This window comes from Balaenoptera ricei, chromosome 4, assembly GCF_028023285.1.
Source record: "Balaenoptera ricei isolate mBalRic1 chromosome 4, mBalRic1.hap2, whole genome shotgun sequence".
NCBI classification, from domain to species: Eukaryota; Metazoa; Chordata; class Mammalia; order Artiodactyla; family Balaenopteridae; genus Balaenoptera; species Balaenoptera ricei.
The window spans coordinates 16,932,309-16,951,236 of NC_082642.1; the positions used below are offsets into that span (position 1 = coordinate 16,932,309).

The window sequence follows — 18,928 nt, forward strand, 5'->3', positions numbered from 1 at the left end:
TGACCCATGTCCCATCTTTTTAGTTTCCAACCTTAAAGTTCATTTTTAAGTTAATGGCCTTCCTTCTCTCTTAGATCTGATTCTTGGTCTTGCCTTCTAGGTGCTAAACTCTGGTTTCCCATGAGCTTTAATCACTTGCTGTTTACACGCCTGCCAGCTGCCCTAGGTTTGTTATCTATCTATCCTGTCCTGGGTCCCTGATATCCCACGCTGGGTGAAGGCCCAGGGGCTATGATGCTCCCCACTGAGTCACTTGGGTCCTCAAACCAGTTAAAGTAGATCCAGACTTGTCTCTTCCGTGGTGTTCCCAGCAGTTACTCTTCTTTGAATGGAGCATGGAGAACTGCTTTTGTACTGATCTGAGTTACTGACCTTGACACACTTCTGAGTAAGAATTATTAGGAACTGCTATCAATAATATGTCAGGAACTTATCTGTGGATTCAGATTATGTATCCAATATTCATGTCATAGGAAAGACAGACATGGATATACTTTTATGTGGCTACTTGCCAACAATTATTTATATTTTTGAACAGATAATATCTCCACATAGTTCAAATATATATATGTGCTACGTGAAAGTGTCCATCTTATTCCTATTTCCTATCCAACCAATTTCCCCAACCTTATCCCACAGGTGATCGCTGTTCCATTAATTTCTTAGTGACAAATTGCATTATTGTTCATAATTGTCATTTCCCCTCCCAGTGAGAGGCTTATACAAGCCTGTCAACAGGCTTGATCATGTGATTTACGGTACTCTTCCATACAGGATATACATTTTTGTCCTGTTGCGCTCAATAGTGGTCATGTGACTTGCTTGGCCAACAAAAAGCGGGCAGAAGTATTGTTTGGTTCACACCTGGGTGGAAGATTTAACAGCCAGCTAATTCATGGTGCCACGTCCCTCTCCCTCTGCCATGAAATCTGCAAAGTTCCCTAATGGTCTATCAGCCTGGGTCTCACAGTGAGGGGGGAAGAGCTGCAGCCAGTCTTTAATGGACATGAAGTGCACACAATAAAAAAAAAAAATTGCCGTATAATTCACTGAAATTTTAGTCACTTGTTACTGCAGCATAACCTAGCATATCCTGACAGTTATACTTAAGCATTTTATGAATATATAATCAATGAATATAGATTCCCATTTTTCTCCTTTCTCACACCAAAGGTAGCTTGTTACATACTATACTGTACTTTGCTTTTTTCACTTAGCGTTTGTCTTGGAGATTTTTTATTTTTTTTAAAGTTGTATAATATTATTTAATATGAAATAATTTATTTAACCAGTCTCCTAATATGAACATTGGGTTATTTCCAGTCTTGTACTAATAATGACACAATGAATAATCTTATATATATAACATTTCCTAAGTGTGTAAATATATCTGTAGAATAAATCCCTACAAGCGAAATTGCTAGGTCAAAGAGTATATGCAGTTTAAATTTTGACAAATGTTGCAAATTTTCCATTGCTAGGGATTATACCAATATGCTCTCTCTCTCACAGCATGTGAGAATGTTCTTTCAAAACCTCAACAACAGAGCATGCTGTCAAACTTGGGACTTTTGCCAATCTGATAGGTGATAAATACTATCTTAGTGTAGTCTTATTTTGCATTACTCTTTCCATGAAGTAGATTGAGTATGTTTTCAAGCTTTTAAGGGAAAATCTATCTATATTAGCTTTTCCCTGATATGACTCGGATGTCTTTACAAGAGTTCCTGTTCTGTGTCCAGACCCTATCAGGAGGTAGTTATCTCACGAGTACTGTTGTGCCATTGTCCCGCATAATAAGTCCCTTGCATTGTGACCCCCAGCCAACTGACAGCTCAATCTTTGTCTCTTTCAACTATCATGCGAGTGTTTCATTGTTACCTCCTCCTTGAAGCCTCCCCAGCTTCCCTCACTTAGGTCCCCACTGAGCTCCTATAGTGCTATGAAATGGTAGTGTAATTATTATAGTGCAGTGGCTACGAGCTCACTGAGGACAGGGGCTCCGACTGTTATCCCCGAATCTCAGAACCTTGTCCTAGTGCCCCGGAAGCCCCTGTTAGATGAATGAGTGAATGGTCCCCCGCTGCCCTCACTGTTCTTCTTTCCCTATGATCCAGTTTCCTCCTGTCCTCAAAGCCCTGAGCAGGGTCTCTCTGAGCTGCGACGTCTGGTCACAAGCACTGTTCCCTTTGCTGGATTCAGGAGCCCCTGGGCATATGCACAGGTGACGCTACGGTCGGCCTCTTGTTGGTCTCTCTCTTGCTGGGGCTGACTCACTAGCTTAGCGTGCTCAGCCGTGGACATGCCACACGCTGGTGAATCATCAACAGTTCTGAGTGTTTTACAGATCATCCATTTCTCATTTGAGCAGATTGAAAGTCATTCTTCTAAATATACCACTTAAGTTTCCATGTATTTTGCGCTCTCCCCGTCCCTGCCAACCCCTGCTGTAGCAGTCTTTTGGTGCTTTTGCTGTCTGTCTGTCTGTCTGTTTGCCCCCCGCAGCAGACTGTGAGCACCTCGAGGGCAAGGTCCACTGACTTTTTTCAGCATCCAGAGGGTCCAGTACACGACAAGCATGAGACAAGATGATGCCCCCTGCAGAGAAGGCCAATCTCCGAGCTGTGCACGAGGGCTGAACAGGAAAATCAAGCAATTCATCCAGAAGGATGGACTGGGCAGCAACCCGTGGCACCAGCAGAGGGCACTCCCACTGAAGCCTCCTAGGGAGAGGACGGGTTAGGGAATGTGTTGGACCTCTAGTGAATACCCAAGTCTGGCTGCCAGAGCATCCCAAAGACTGCCACAGGGCTTGAGGTGGGCACTGGCTAGCCATTAACATGGTTCTTGCAGGATCAATTAAGCCCTCCACTAGAATAGGTTTTGCTTGTATGTTTCTGTTGTCTTTCGTGGCATGACTGAGAGTCGGTCTCTGGTTTTGCGGGACACAGGGTGGTATTGGCATTTCCACAGAGGCAGGAGATGGCTTCCTGGGGACCTAGCAAAAGGTGACAGCACTCACTCTCCTTGGAAAGCTGGGCTGTAGCCAAAGTGGTTCCTTTCTTTGAACCAAGAAGCGGTTAGACAGATGGTCTTAGCAGAATGGTCAGCTGTCCTGAAGAGTCAGGCTGGGACACCGGTGAAGTCCCTGCTGAAAGTCCTGGTCTGTTCCTCGAGGACAGGCTGGCCGTGGCCCTCCAGGCACCTCGCCCCCCCTGCCAGCTCCTCTGGGCTGGGACAGATGAAGATTCCCTGCAATAGAGGCTCTTCTGTTGCAACTGTCACCCAGGCTTACTTTTCAAAAGAAGCTGGGGCATCAGCAATGCCAAGTGCAAGGTCAGCCCAGCAGGAGAAGGGAACTGTGATTTGTTGAGAGCCTAGATATCAGGTTTTCTAGGGGAGATCTGTATCTGTATCTATATCTATATCTATGTATCTATATCTATATATCTCATCTCTATGTGTATCTTTGCTAATCTGATATATAAATATATGTAAGGATATATAAAATATATATATGTTATTCAATTCTTACATCACTACAAAATAATACTAAGTCCATTTTACACACGAGGAAATTGGGGCTTAAAGGATTAAAGTACCTTGCCCAAGGTCACCCAGGTCATGAATATCCGTACTGTGCTTTGAACCTAGGAGGGTTTTGTCCCAAAGTTCTTGCTCTTTCCCCCTCTTCCACACTAGAGATGACAATTTGGCAGGGATGACGCTATGAAAATCAGAAGTGTGCATTCTTCAGGAATGTGGCGATTCCACAGTGTCTCGTATGGATACATAACAGCAGCCACTTGGATCATGTAATGACTCCAGATATGCTGGAGAAATAGCCGGAAATATGCATGATCCAGGGGAAAACAAGTGAGAAGAGGAACCCGTGTGGGACCCTGTGAGTAGACGGGATGTTTCTTTAATCACGGCAGGCCCTCACTTTTTTGGACTAGCCAGAGGGGAGGGAGGAGGCCAGGAGCCAGTAGAGAAAATACTAGTCATTATTCAAAAAAGAAGTGAGGGATGAAGGAGGAAAGGCAGGTAGGAAGCAGTTTTAATAATTTTCAAGAATGCCTTCTAATCTGAGTCGTGTGGCGGAAAGAGCCTAGACTTATTTTGGCCAAGTCCCTGAGCCCCAACCTCCTTATTTCTGAAATGGGGTCATAATATTTAATTTGTTGTGAGGAGTAGGGATAATGAGCTTAAAATAGCCCCCAGTGGATGCGCCGTAACATGGCGTGTGTTATCATTAACTTCTCATACGGTGAACTAGTTCTTGCCCGCCGCGCCCTAAGGATGGGAAAGGATCATTTGCAGTGACTGGTTCTGAGCAGGTGGTATTCTAAAAAGTCAGATGTGCCTCCTCCACTCCCCACAGCTCTGGGTGCCACTTCATTTAGCACTTCCTTTTTCACAGGCTAGGACCGCTATGTAGGAATTGCTATGGTTCTTAATTTATAGTTCTAAGAATGTGTGGCTTTTAAGTCCAGCATCTTTGGTTTATTTGTTCTGTGGTGCTTGGAATCCTGCAACTGTGGCCCCATGGGATGGTCCAGAGCAGAGAAGATCCACGCAGAGGCAGGGAGCAAATCCAGAATCAGAGAGGGCACAGATTCTGGATCTGTTGGAGGACAGATTTCACTGGCTTGACAAAACACTGAGGGAATAATACAAACAGTAGACCAAGGGTCAAACCCCAGGCTCTGCTTGTGAGGATATCTGTATGAAATGTGCCATGAGGGGCTTGCCTGGGCCAGTTGCCATGAAGTTGACAGGTGGAATGCTGGCCTTTGCAGTACAGGCGGTCTTGTGAGTTTCCTTCAGACAGGTGATTAGCAATCGAGAGCACTTGTGTGTATGTGTTTCTTGCATGTTAAACAATATGTTCTGGAAAGTCATTCATGCTTTCCCCTGCCTGTGTACTCCTCTCACCTTCCCCCTCTGACCCGGGCTCCAGGGTGAGCATTCTGAACCCCACGCCTGTCCAGATCATGCTCCCTTGCGTGGAGCCCTTCAATGGTTGCTTGTTGCCAACAGAAAAAAAAAGTAAACACCAGACATTAACAAGGCCCCATGACCTGGCCTCTGCCTACCTCTCTGGCCCCACTTTCTAGCTTTCCTCCTGCAATTTGGGCACTTGTAACACTGGCTTTCTGCCTAGAGTGACCGCCCTGCCCTCTCCCCTGCCACCCACTGCCTGCCCTTTTCCTGGTTGGCTCTTACCCATCCTGAACAATACGCTCAGACTTCTCCTCCTCCAAGAGCCTTCCCTCACCGCTGTTGCTCCAGGTTCTGAAGCTCTGGAGCAGAACTGCCTGCGATCACATTCTGGCTCTGCTCCTGACTCACTCTGGGATCCTTGGCAACTTGCCTTTCCCTTCCAGGCCTTCCATTCCTCATGTGCAAAATGGGAAGATTCATGGTACATTTATCATAGGTTGTTCTGGGGCTTAAGTGAGTTAAACCCATAAAGGTTTTAGAACAGTGCCTGGTACCCAGGAGACCCTCAGTAAATGTCAGCGCTCGTAATCATTGGAGCACTGGATTACAGGTGTCTGCTTGGGCCACTGAGTGCCCCAAAGACAATAATCTTGGAACATTCATTTTCGTGTCCCTCTCCCCAGCCCAGAACCAAATGATACGGGTGTCCGCGGAATGTTTGCTGAAGTGACTGCAACGTGAAGTCGAGGCATGATTTGCCCAGATCACTGGTTCCTCCAAGGCCAGCCCAAGTCAGAGCCTCACAAGCAGTAGGCCACTGAGAGCGTAAATGAGAGGGCCCTCTGTTGGAGGGGTGACCCCTGTCCAGGAGAGGCAGGCCTGGGGTGGGGAGGCCGGGCAGCTCCATGGGCAGTGCTGAGTGGGGACGGATGGGAGGTGGTGGGAAACCTCTGTTCTGGTCACTCCTTCCTTGGGAAAACTTCATAGCCGCTGGGGCCTCATGGGGCTGTCCTGTGTCCCTGGAGACAGAGGGTGGGCTGCCCTTACTCCCAGAGAGGAGGCCAAGGGGCTGCCTGCTGTCACTGGGGTCCGCTATGATGGAGCGGGGCTGTGATGATGTTTACCCTCTTCTTTGCTCAGGACCCCGAGGCCTGATGCGGGCAGGCGCTCCTCGGTCCAGGTGAGGCCAGATCTATCCCTGCCCATCGTGGGCGGGGAGGTGCTCAATGAGGACAGTCAGCCACATCCTGCCCCCGTCAGGAGGAGCTTTTCTCAAAATGCAGCTTGGATTCCCTTGGATCACTTGAAGAGTTTTATTTTGTGTGGATGACAAAATCGTGAATCTGTTCATATTCCCTCTGGCAGCCAGACATTGCCTGGAGCCCAATCTGGGCCTCAACTTAACAACATAAGACCCAGTGACCTCTGCATCTGCTTTCTAATTCCACCCACCCCGGGGTGACCTTCCTTTGTAATTAGTAGTTTCCATGGTCCAAACTTTTAATCCTACTTTTCTGTATTTCTGAAAGTTATGCTTGCATGCTCCTTCAGTTCCTTTGGGCAAATAAACAACAAAGCAACCCACCAACCCAGGAAACAATGAAACATAACAACTCCCTCCAGGTAGACATTGAACGTGTGCCTGCTTTTGTGCACTGAACTGATCACACTCGAGGGCTTCATCTAGGAATTTCAGGAGACGGCGCAGAGTCTGTTGTGCAGTCATGGTCCCGAATCTCCCTGCTGTGGCAGCACCTTTGCCGTGGTACCAGCTCAGTGTGACGTGGCAGGAAATGACTCTGCTTCCAGGATTGCACTGGTGTTTAGCAGCCTTTGCCTCACAAAGCACTGTCTCACCGGGCGCGATGCTGGCTCCTTCCTTACCTTTATTCCTTGGCCCAGGCTTTCCAGGGAATTGATATCCAGCCCTTCCTTGCAGGCCTGCAGGCAGGAAATCACCTTCTGACTGTCCATTTTGCCAGGGCGGATGGTGAGACTGGCCAGGCTGCCGTGGAAGAATTGAGCAAAGCGCGGCTTGGTGACTTCTCCTCCTAAAAGAGAAAGAAGCATCGTTATTTGCCCTACGGACACTGGGTAGGAAACGTCGCTTCAAGGCGCCATCTGGCTGGGGAACCAAGAACACAGTGGCTGCATCCCCTAAACCCGAGCTTTTCCTTCCAAGTGGTGAGCGCAGAGTTGTGAAGCCCCGAGTCTCAAGAGGATGGTATTGGCCGCCAAGACCTTGACCTTGGCATTCCTCCAGGTGCACCTATTTAGGAGTCTGGAATTCCTGAATTTAAAACATTTACTTTCAGAGGCACGGGATGTCTTAAAAGACAGGAAGGGCCTACAGAGTAAAAGTAGGAGAGGGAGAATCTACCAGTGATGAAAGACGTGCTGTGTGCCAGGCTGTCTGCTGGGAACTTCCCCTGAGCGAGCCTGCAAAGAAGGGATCATTGTTTCCAACTGACAGATGAAGAACCCCGGGACACAGAAAGGTTGAGGGACTTGCCCCAGGACACACAGCTAAATGCTGGAGCTGGTACTCTAGTGGTGTGTGTGACTGCAGAGCTGGCATTTGCTCTCCTGTATTCATTCCACAGAGAGGCTGGCATGCGATTGAGGGGTCCTAGAAGCCCCAGGTCCCTGGGTTCTGACTCTCTCACAGTGAGTTGATTTCACATCTGCTCAGATCCAGGTTCTCTGGCATATAAGGGCTTCCTTGATTCTGTTCTACCTCTGACCTTCTTCTCGTCACCTAAGAGTTTTTTACTGTTCCCTCTACTGGTTGTGCTGAGTCCTGTCTGAGCCCAGGTTGGCTCTTCTGCGTGTGAAATTGTTCAACGCGGCTTGTGTTCCAAAGGCAGCCTGGAAGCCACCTCTTGACATTTTTCTCCCTCGTTTCCTTAAAATAAAAGCCCCACCAAGGTCCATTGGAAGCCTCACCTCCTCCACGAGGCCCTCCTCACTGACTTCACTGAGCACAGACCCCTTCCATCCCTGCGCAGCTTATGTCAATGATCTTAGTCTTGATCTTGCACTTCTGTTTGTTCAGAGGTAGCTGCATGTACAGGAAAGATGGATCTGGGTGGAAACCCAGCTTTGCTAATTCCCTGAGGAGCTTCTATTGCCTCTCTGGGCCTCCACTTGCTTGTAGGGGACACTGCTGGGTTTTGCCTCCTGGTTCTCCTGCGCTGTCTCAGCAGTGGCCCCCATCCGTGTGCTCCATGAGAAACCTGTGAACAGCTTTCCCCAGCATCTGGAGGTCAGGTTCCTGGAAGGTTCTGCCAGAGTAACACCACAGCGATTTCTCTGCCCTGCAGTGAACCACGCTGTGTCAGCAAAGTCTGGACCTCTGCCTGGGTGGCAGAGGGCTCTCCACAGGGTGCTGTTTCTCAGCCCTAGGGAGGGTGGGTGTCCTGATAACTGCATTCCTATAGTCTTCAGAGTTCTCTCTACTTAGCAGCTAATCCTTCATTATTCTAATACGCTGTTATAGTTAATAATTTTTTATATTTCCTTGTTGAAATTACTGTGTGGTTTCTCTCTCCTGACTGGGTCCAGACTGATACACCCTCTAGGTTTGCACACATATATTTGCTCACACCCGTGCCTCTCACACTGAGATACCACCTCCAGACTGCTCAGATCAGGCAGATCCCACTGGTTCTTCAAGGCCCCTTAAGCGCCCTGCCTACCTTGCCCTCTCCCTGCTCTGAGCCTGGAACACAATAGTTCATTTTAATGCACCCTCACAGCTCAGCGTTGTTAGTTAATGTATGTGTGCTTTATGTCTTCAATAGCCTGTAAGGGGTGGTTCTTGACTTCGGCTACACATTTTAATCACCTGGGGATATTTAAAAAGATAAACTGACCCTGGTGAGGGGGTCCCACCCCCAGAGATTGTGACCTAACTGGTGTGGGGAGTTTTTTTAAAAATTGAAGTATAGTTGATTTACAACGTTGTGTTAGTTTCAGTTATATGGCACAGGTTCTTTTCCCCTATAAGTTATTACAAAATAGTGAATATAGTATAGTTCCCTGTGCTATACAGTAGGTCCTTGTCGGTTATCTATTTTCTATATAGTAGTATGCATATGTTAATCCCAACTTTCTATTTATCCCTCAACCCTGCTCTTTCCCCTTTGGTAACCATAAGCTTGTTTTCTATGTCTGTGAATCTCTTTCTGTTTTGTAAATAAGTTCATTTGTATCTATTTTTTTTTTTAGATTCCACACATAAGTGATTTTATAATATTTGTCTTTCTCTGTCTGACTTACTTCACTTAGTATGATCATCTCTAGGTCCACTCATGTTCCTGCAAAATGGCATTCATTATTTCATTCTTTTTGATGGCTGAGTAATATTCCACTCTGTATATATACCACATCTTCTCTATCCATTCCTCTGTCTATCTCTTTCGGGTGAATCAAACATGAAGTCAAGGTTAAGGACCATTGGGCTATACACTTCTTGAGGCCAGGCTTCTGCATACTACTTGAGTCAGCTCTCTCCTTTATGCCATCCACAGGCTTACTCTTGCCCCTCTCCATACGCTGCTAGAATTTATTGTTTAAGTCTGTCTCCTGGATGGCAGGGAATACTCATGCAGGATTCATTGTAATGAGGACAATACTGAACAGGTATTAGGGCCTGAGGGCTGCCTCAGGCACTTTGCACAAGTTGGCTCATTTATCCCTCTCAATAACATGGGCCCCTGTCCCTGTGTCATCAAGCATCTTGCACCCTGCCTGGCACACAGCAGATACTTCATAATTGTTTGCTGAATTGAAGAAGATGGTCCAGCAGAGTAGTAGACCTGTGGTGTCTCTCCAGCATCCATCTCACTCCTGTCCTCTTGCAATGGCAGCCCTGAGGTTTGGGGGGTTTACTTGAGTTCCAGGGATGGACTCTGTTTAGTCAAAGGTAATCAGGTTATTCCGTCTCCATTGCTCCAGGGACTGAATGAGGCATGTACTTGGGACCCCTCGTACCAAGGTGAAGCCAATCAGCATCTGGCATCCAAAAAGCCATAGGAGTTGCTCTAGGGATAATCATAAGACCAAATTTAAGCCAGTGAGATGAGCAGAGAAATTGACTGGCAGCCTCTGGGAAAAGAGCTTCCATCTTCTCTCTAGAAAGTTTCTGGAAGCTACTCTTGCTCTCTTTCCCTGGAGATCATTATGTGAAGATAGAAGGCTGAGAGCGGCTGCAGCCACCCTGCAAGCAGACCAGGGACAACCAAGGCAATTCCTGGAGGGGGCGGAGCCAGGAGAGTAGACCAGGTTGAGCGAACCCTGAGCAGACCTCCTCACTGCTTTACCACGGGGTGTCCTCAGCTGTGGCAGCCAATCATCCATCTTTACAGCTTAAGCTGCTTTAACTCAGACCATTGTTACTTGACACCCAGAGCATCTTCACATTGGAAATGAAAGGAGAAGCCTCTATTGAAGTGATCAGTCCACAGATTTGGCTTTGAGGGATGACCTGAGGTGGCCATGGCTTTGGGTATGAGGGAGCCAATGTGGGGTCTTTGGATTTAGGCCCTCAAAGCCCTCATGGATAGGGCGCTCCTCACAGCCATTAGCATGTCCCTGCCCTAGTAAAGGGACACTTCTGTTGACCTGCAGGAAGAAGGCTGTGAGCCTGGGTCTGAGTGGTAGAGCTGCCACTCTCCAAGGCATCCAGGTGGTCATCCGTTCCCCGCCTTGTCCCCCACTTGGAGCAGCAGATCCAACAACAACTCTCAATTACTGGCATGAACTATGTGCCCAATGCTGTTGAATCTTCATCAAACTCTTGGGAGGTAGGTACTTATTCTTTTTATTTATTTATTTATTTATTATTTTACATCTTTATTGAAGTATAATTGCTTTACAATGTTGTGTTAGTTTCTGCTGTATAACAAAGTGAATCAGCTCTATGTATACATGTATCCCCATATCCCCTCCCTCTTGAGCCTCCCTCCCACCCTCCCTATCCCACCCCTCTAGGTGGACACAGAGCACCGAGCTGATCTCCCTGTGCTATGCGGCTGCTTCCCACTAGCTATCTATTTTACATTTGGTAGCGTATATATGTCCATGTCACTCTCTCATTTTGTCCCAGCTTATCCTTCCCCCTCCCCGTATCCTCAAGCCCATTCTTTAGTAGGTCTGCATCTTTATTCCCGTCTTGCCCCTAGGTTCTTCATGACCATTTTTTTGGTTTGTTTTTTAGATTCCATATACATGTGTTAGCATACAGTATTTGTTTTTCTCTTTCTGACTTACTTCACTCTGTATGACAGTCTCTAGGTCCATCCACCTCACTACAAATAACTCAATTTCATTTCTTTTTATGGCTGAGTAATATTCCATTGTATATATGTACCACATTTTCTGTATCCATTCATCTGTCAATGGACACTTAGGTTGCTTCCATGTTCTGGCTATTGTAAGTAGAGCTGCAGTGAACATTGTGGTACATGACTCTTTCTGAATTATGGTTTTCTCAGGGTATATGCCCAGTAGTGGGAATGCTGGGTCATATGGTAATTCTAATTTTAGTTTTTTAAGGAACCTCCATACTGTCCTCTATAGTGGCTGTATCAATTTACATTCCCACCAACGGTGCAAGAGGGTTCCCTTTTCTCCACACCCTCTCTAGCATTGATTGTTTGTAGACTTTTTGATGATGGCCATTCTGACCAGTGTGAGGTGATACATCATTATGGTTTTTATTTGCATTTCTCTAATGATTAGTGATGTTGAGCATCCTTTCATGTGTTTGTTGGCAATCTGTATATCTTCTTTGGAGAAGTGTCTATTTAGGTCTTCCGCCCATTTTTAGATTGGGTTGTTTGTTTTTTTTCATATTGAGCTGCATGAGCTGCTTGTATATTTTGGAGATTAATCCTTTGTCAGTTGCTTCATTTGCAAATATTTTCTCCCATTCTGAGGGTTGTCTTTTCGTCTTGTTTATGGTTTCCTTTGCTGTGCAAAAAGCTTTTAAGTTTTATTAGGTCCCATTTGTTTATTTTTGTTTTAATTCCCATTTGTCTAGGAGGTGGGTCAAAAAGTATCTTGCTGTGATTCATGTCATAGATTGTTCTGCCTATGTTTTCCTCTAAGAGTTTTATTGTATCTGGCTTTCCATTTAGGTCTTTAATCCATTTTGAGTTTATTTTTGTGTATGGTGTTAGGAAGTGTTCTAATTTCATTCTTTTACATGTAGCTGTCCAGTTTTCCCAGCACTACTTATTGAAGAGGCTGTCTTTTCTCCATTGTATATCCTTGCCTCCTTTGTCAAAGATAAGGTGACCATATGTGCGTGGGTTTATCTCTGGGCTTTCTATCCTGTTCCATTGATCTATATTTCTGTTTTTGTGCCAGTACCATGCTATCTTGATTACTGTAGCTTTGTATTATAATCTGAAGTTAGGGAGCCTGATTCCTCCGGTAGGTACTTATTCTATAGTTACAGAGGAAACTTGGGCTTACAGAAGAAAGTAGCCAAGGGCACATGAACAGGAATTGGTGAAATGCGGGCTCTAGAGAGTGAGTTCATCCATCTGTGCTCAGGACCAGCTGGGCATCCTAGTGGTACTGGGCAGCCCAGTCTAGAATGCGGCTGGGAGAGATCCGCTGTGGTCTGCCATCCAGGGCACCTCAACTGCTCACTCAGCAGCTCCATCCTTAAAGACCACACTCTGTGACTCTCCTGGATGCCAAGACATCTTCCTACACAGTATTTTCGTTCAGCAAATATCCATATTTCCTATTTTTGACTCAAGAATCCCAGATCTGTGATGCACTCTGTTTATTAGTGATGCAGCTCCAGGAAAGCAATTCTATTAGCATTTTGCAATAGGATGCCAGCAGAAATTGGAAATATATTTGCACTCAGAGGTGGTTGTGATGTAGGATTTTAAAAAAATAATGGATACATTGAAAAATCGCTTTCTATTTCATATCTAGGGTGTCTGCACACGCCACATGGCTCCCCTGCTAACATTTAGACATACACATGCTTGTGAATTATTTTAAGAAAAGAAAATAGCCTGATTTCTAATACAAAGAACCTTCTCTAAATATTTGCAAACACAATTTTGGATTCCTGAGGTTAGATCTGCACACATTTTTAAAGTGTTTTCTGTTTGCCTAGCCTTCTGTTTGATTCAGTTGATTATAAGATGGAATTGTGTTCCCTAGGAGCTCACATTTAGTTGGGAGAATAGACACTGGAAAAGTAAAATAAAAATATGAGTAAATTTCCAGTACAGCAGATGTTCTAAGGCAGTGCCTGATTAATTTCCAAACACGTGATTTAGACAATGTGTCCAACAGATCAGAGGGGAAATAAAATAACATACATGGTTTAGTATTAGGTCCCTAAAACATGGCAAATTCTTTCATATACTACTTTATTTAATGCTTAAGTGGCAGGATAGTACTTTTGAGATCATAGCCTCTCTTCTTCTTTATTTTTTTCTGAAGCCACAATTTTTAATAAAAGAATTCCAAAATCAAACCTGGCCTTCTGGGCCATTATGAAGAAATATTCATCAAGTGAATAAGAATATGCCTCTCTTCTTCTGATTTCTCCCATCTTACCCTCCACTTAAACGCACCTCTGCCTTGTGATTGCTGCAGGGAGGGTTGTGACGGGAGAAGAGCAGATGGGGCTTGAAGCTGAATCTCTTCCTCATTTTCATTTGTAGAATCCTAAACCTTTAGGAGGGTGGGGAAGATGTGGGTATCTTCAACATCTGGGGAAAAATAGAGGAAGAAAATCTGCCTTCCCCCAGTCTAGGAAATGATACCCCAGAGTGGCGGGTGGCAGGGAAGGGGTGGGGGGATAAGATGAAAGAGATGCAGAGTGAGGGCACCTGAGGCCCACCACCTGGGCTGAGCCCTGGAAGGGGTGTGTGATATTGGGAGGGAATGCCAGCCTGGCACATCTGGACAGATGGACCATGGATGGTTTCACAGAGAGCATGAGAAGCAGCAGAGGTATTTCTGTGCCCCTAAGTAAGGCAAGGGAATACAGAGAGCACTGATGGCCCTAAAGGACCATTAATGACTGAGGACCAAAGAGATGGGCACTATTTCAGTGGATACCTGCATGGAAAGATGACTGGAGGCCCCTTGACACCCTAGCGCCTTATATAATACAACCCCCTGAAATCAGCTGGCACCCTAAGGAAATGGGAGAATTCCAAATTTGTCAAGGTTAAATCTCCTCCACTCAGATAGAAGAGGGGCTTGAAATGCAACTAAGACGGATGTGGAAAAACTACTTTTTTGTGTGTGAATCCAGATTCTTACCTGCTAAACGTACAACTCCTTTTACAGATGATGTTTTCAAAGCTAGGTAACTGGCCTAATGCCCTACGGGCAGAAGTTAGTGAAATTCTGATTCAAACTCAGGTCTTGCTTGCTCCCAAGCCTTTGACCTGCACGCCATAAAATACATATGGCTGGGAGGGTTCAAGCAACATTTCTTGGAGGATGTCATAATTGGGGTGCTTCAGAAAGATGGGGACAGGTTGGGACTGACACAAGGCTGGGGGATAATGTCCAATTACACTGGGTTCTGTAGACACTGAATGATTTCAGCAGCAAGTCCCAATGATTTGTGTCAAGTTTGCTGGGAAACACAGTTGTCCTGAAAAATAATAGTATTTAGCAAGTGTGATTTAACGTCGCCTGTGTTATTCTGAGTCAGAGTTTGCATTGGGAATGAATTCCCCCTCAGCTTTCTTTCCACTGAGAGGTGAGCCCATCAACTGTTCACGTAGCTTTAGAATCAGTCATGTTCACCTTCCTCTGAGTAAAAGATCTGTGTCGTGTGAACGTACTAAGTCTCTACGTAGCTTTAGAATCAGTCATGTTCACCTTCCTCTGAGTAAAAGATCTGTGTCGTGTGAATGTACTAAATCTCTTCCCCTTGCAAAGTGTATGTGGATGCTGCTGGTCTTTTTTTTTTTTTCTTTCCCTGCTGTTATTCCCACAGCTATTTAGTCTGAGAAACCCATGGAAAGTAGTGGGGGCCACGTACCCTCTTGCTTGAGTTGGAGGCTGCTCTGTGCATGGTTTGTTGATGGGGACACTCCTCAATGAACACAATTTCATGGATGGTTGCATATCAATTTTGAGCAATGCAAATGGTGAGACCATCTGAAATCTTGCTTTCTCTCATTTCCTCATTTCAGTGCTGGAGACACACACGGAACGCAAAGACTAAGTGAAGTGTGTAATAGACCCCCATAAGCTGCGGCTTTTAAAACTGTCCACGCAACCCCGGGGGTTGAACTGTATTTGCAGGGACTTGTGGACAGGGACACTCTGCCATCAGGGCTGGCCATGACACATTCTCAGCAGGCTTTCTCGATCCTTTGATTTTTATGTCTCCCTCCCTCCAGCCTTTCCAGCAAACATTTACATGGCATGTTCTAAGTGAGTGAAACATATGACTTATGGGATGACCACAAAAGTCATTACTCTGGGGTTAGGGACCTAAGTTGATGGAGTTAGAAGGGCCCTCATATATCACCCAGGATGGCCCCTCCACTCTCCAGGACCACGGAGGCAAGACACAGTCCTCAAAGACTCAGAGCAGATGAGCAGCAGTAGTGAGGGTCTGGAATTCTCTTCTGATTCCAAACTCAACCCTCCCATTAAATCATAATGCCCGATGGGCCAGTGGTTATCTTTAGCCGCAGCTTGATTTTGTCTGATCTGTGGGAAAAATGCCCAAGGAGTTTGGGTAAATGGTTTGACCCCAGATTCCAGAATCCTCTGGTCTTCCTTACTTGGCTGTGAAACACCATCTGACTTTACATGTCCCTAGAAGCAGAGGTGGTGTAGCAGCATAATTAAGGGTGAGGGCTCTGGGTGGCACAGACCTGGGTGCAAATCCAAGCTCTAGGTGACCTTTCCCAAGGTCCTTATGTTCTCTGAGTCTTAGTTTCTTCACAAAATGGGGGTAATAATCACAGCCACACCATAGGGTTGTTAAACAGAAGACAACCCAGAGCTGAGCACAGTGCAGGAACTCAAAATTGGCCGCTAGTTCTGGTGACAGCAAGAACCAAGGGACTCTGAAATGAGATGATGTCACGTGAGTTTTCTGTCTCTTTCTTCAGTGGCCTTCTCTTGTTTTTTTCTCCCCACTCTGGTGTGCCTCTCAGAGAAGTTAAAATGACACTGTTTTTACTCTAAGACCCTTGTCAAATTTTCTAATTAATATAACTTTCAGAATAAGATTCAATCTTAAAATTGTAACTCAGTTATACTATGTTTCCACACATGAATGCCTGAAGTTTAAAGCTGATTTCATCTGTGTTGTCTTTAAACCAATATACCCTCATGTCAAATGAACTCCAGGTCCTAGAATCATCTTTTCTTGGTTTTTTAATACAGACAATGCAAAGAGACACCCTGTTAGTCATCCCTGTGTGTCAGACCATGAACCATATGCCTTTGTCAAAACAAACTCAAAAATGGGGTATAATTCAATAAACATTAATTATTGACCTTCTCCAGGACATGAAGTAGGAGGAAAGAGAAGGGGAGGAGAATCTGTGAGAGCAAATAGTCCTTACTTTCTGCAAACTCATGCCCTAGTAGCGGGTGGAGATCTGCATTAATAACTCCAATGAGATGTTTCCCAAACAGTGCTCCAAGAACACTATTCCACAAAGAGTGAGTTCCGTAGTGGAATACGATTGAGAAACATAGGTTAAGTAATGTCAAACTGATTGGTTTCTTGGCGGGCTTTTGAGAGCTTTGAATAAGCAAATGTGCATTGTGACTCTTCAATGTGGTGCTGTGGGGATGGTTTATGCAGTTTTCCAAACTGGACCTTGGCCTCCTTGAGGAACCTGTGGGACCGAGCTTCATGAACCCCTCAGGAAATGCCACTTGGATGTAAAGCGGACTATGCTAGCACGTGCCTCTTTCTCCCAGCAGCAGAGACCCCCAGGGATGCAGAATAATTTCAACACAGACTTCATTAAGAGAATTTGTATTAAATTAGACCAAGCTTATTAAGTGACGGCATGTATTCCAAGTCTCTGAGCTACTTTTAGTGTCTGGCAAAAAAAAAAAAAAAAAAAAAAAAAAAGACCTGAAAATGTACAGCAGATCTCAGGTCCACATGTGGCTCTAATTCCTCTTTGTCTGAGGAACAGATGCTATTGATTATTGCAACCCTCAGGGTTATTTCTGCCTTTTTATTCCTTTTTTGGCCATTCCTGTTCTTTGCCTTGGCTCCTCCCCAAAGCCACAATGGGAGTTCTGTATCAGTCCCTTAACAGGTTCTAATTTTTAGAACCATCCCCTTCTTTATCTTCCACTGCTTTATTTGTTAAGTAGGGGGTAGGACTCAGCCAGACCAGGAGCTAGGGTAGAAAGCCCTCCTCATCCAAGACCAGAGGGTTGCCACCGTCAGGAACGGGCAAAGCTAGACACTCTAGGAAGGTCAAGGTCCAGAGCACTGGAGGAGAGGCCCCAGCAGAGGAAGGGATGAGGTGGTCTCTGGGGACAGAGCCACAAGCAGAGAAGTCTGTGATGAGCTCCCCCAAGAGCAGATGAGGCTCAGGCAGAGGGCAGGGTGGTGCTTACTGGGGTGCATGTCTAGAACTATATTTCTTTAAACATGTTCAGCCATTTCATTAACAGAACTCTTGCCCTGATATCATACAAAATGGATAAAACAGAGTTGCTCTGGTTGTCGTGTTGGGGGAGAGGTGCCCTGGGGTGTCACCTGCTGAGACATCTCTCTGAAACCCCGGGGACTCCCTAAGGCCGTGGTCTGGCACATCAGCAGCCTTCCCTATTCACCCCCATGACAGCTGAGTTACAGGCCCTGGTTGGTTGGGCCCAGTGTAGAGGTCCAGGCACAAAGCAGATGTGATTATACAGTTTTTACCATATATGGATAGAACTTGAGTTTTTGCTGTTAAAAATGGATGAGTAGGGACTCCAAGGAAAAGGACAAATTAATTAGTCTTTTAAACGATCTTCTCCAATGGCGTGACCCAGAGAGTGACAGGGACCTGGTATTTGTCCAAAGGCAGCCGTTTCTGAGTCAGTACAGACTGATCTTGGCCAGGAGAGAGGGTCTGATTCCATCCCCAGAACACTGACACGGAGCACAGAGGTGATGGTCAGGTGGCATGCAGCGGCCACACAGAGGAAGGAGGACTTTCTTGAAAGGCGAGGTCCATCCTGACTTCAAAAGCCCTTCTCAAGAATTAAAATAGGCTGCCTGCTCTAGGCCGTATTGGCAACATTTCTTAAGTGTAAATGAAGTCTCAATTTTTTTTTTTTAATTACTGGAAAAAATACCAATGAAAATAAAGTTCCACCAATTACTTTGGCTTTCCAGTTCACGAACAGGGCACAGTAGGCTAATTGGGGCTGCAGGACACCGCCCAGCCTCAGTGCTGGAGCCAGTTCCCGGGAGCAAGCAGCTGCTAGCACATTATTTTCTATCCTCATTGTTAAACCCCGACTGGAAATTTCACAAATGGGAACCAGTTCCCTTGCCAACCTCAAAAGTACTTGAAAAACTCCCCACGATTACAGACCCAAAGGGGTTCGTTCACACAGCGGGCTTATAGCGTGTATATAAGTGGACTTCGGAAGGTTTAGAAACATGCCGAGATAAAGGCTGCATTATAGGCCATCAATTTCACAGTGCCATGTCCTATTGAAAGACCTTTTGATGTCTCCTTCCAAGACAAAAACATGGCTCCAGGGAGCATGTAAATATTCATGAGAATCCAAGTTCCTAACAAGGCAAGATGGCGTCCTATGGTCTGGCCTCAACTCCTTATCTCAGCCTCCTCTCAACTCATTCCGGTCCATGCACGTTCCAGTGATAGGGCACCCTGGGCATGCTGACGTCAAGCTTCTCTGCCATGCTATATGCTGTTGCCATCTTTATCTTCCTAGCAAACTCTTTTTCATCCAATAAAGCCCAATTTTAAAG

The 18,928-nt window shown here is 45.7% G+C and overlaps 1 protein-coding gene across 2 annotated transcripts in view; it reads right to left on the reverse strand.

The window, feature by feature from the left end:
• CLSTN2 (calsyntenin 2) overlaps window positions 1-18,928 on the reverse strand; it is a 650,264-nt gene that overhangs the window by 13,934 nt on the left and 617,402 nt on the right. For both annotated transcript variants that reach the window (XM_059921899.1, XM_059921900.1), the window contains one exon: window positions 6,832-6,998. In XM_059921899.1, coding sequence (XP_059777882.1) covers window positions 6,832-6,998 — 167 coding nt within the window. The remainder of the gene's footprint in view (window positions 1-6,831; window positions 6,999-18,928) is intronic.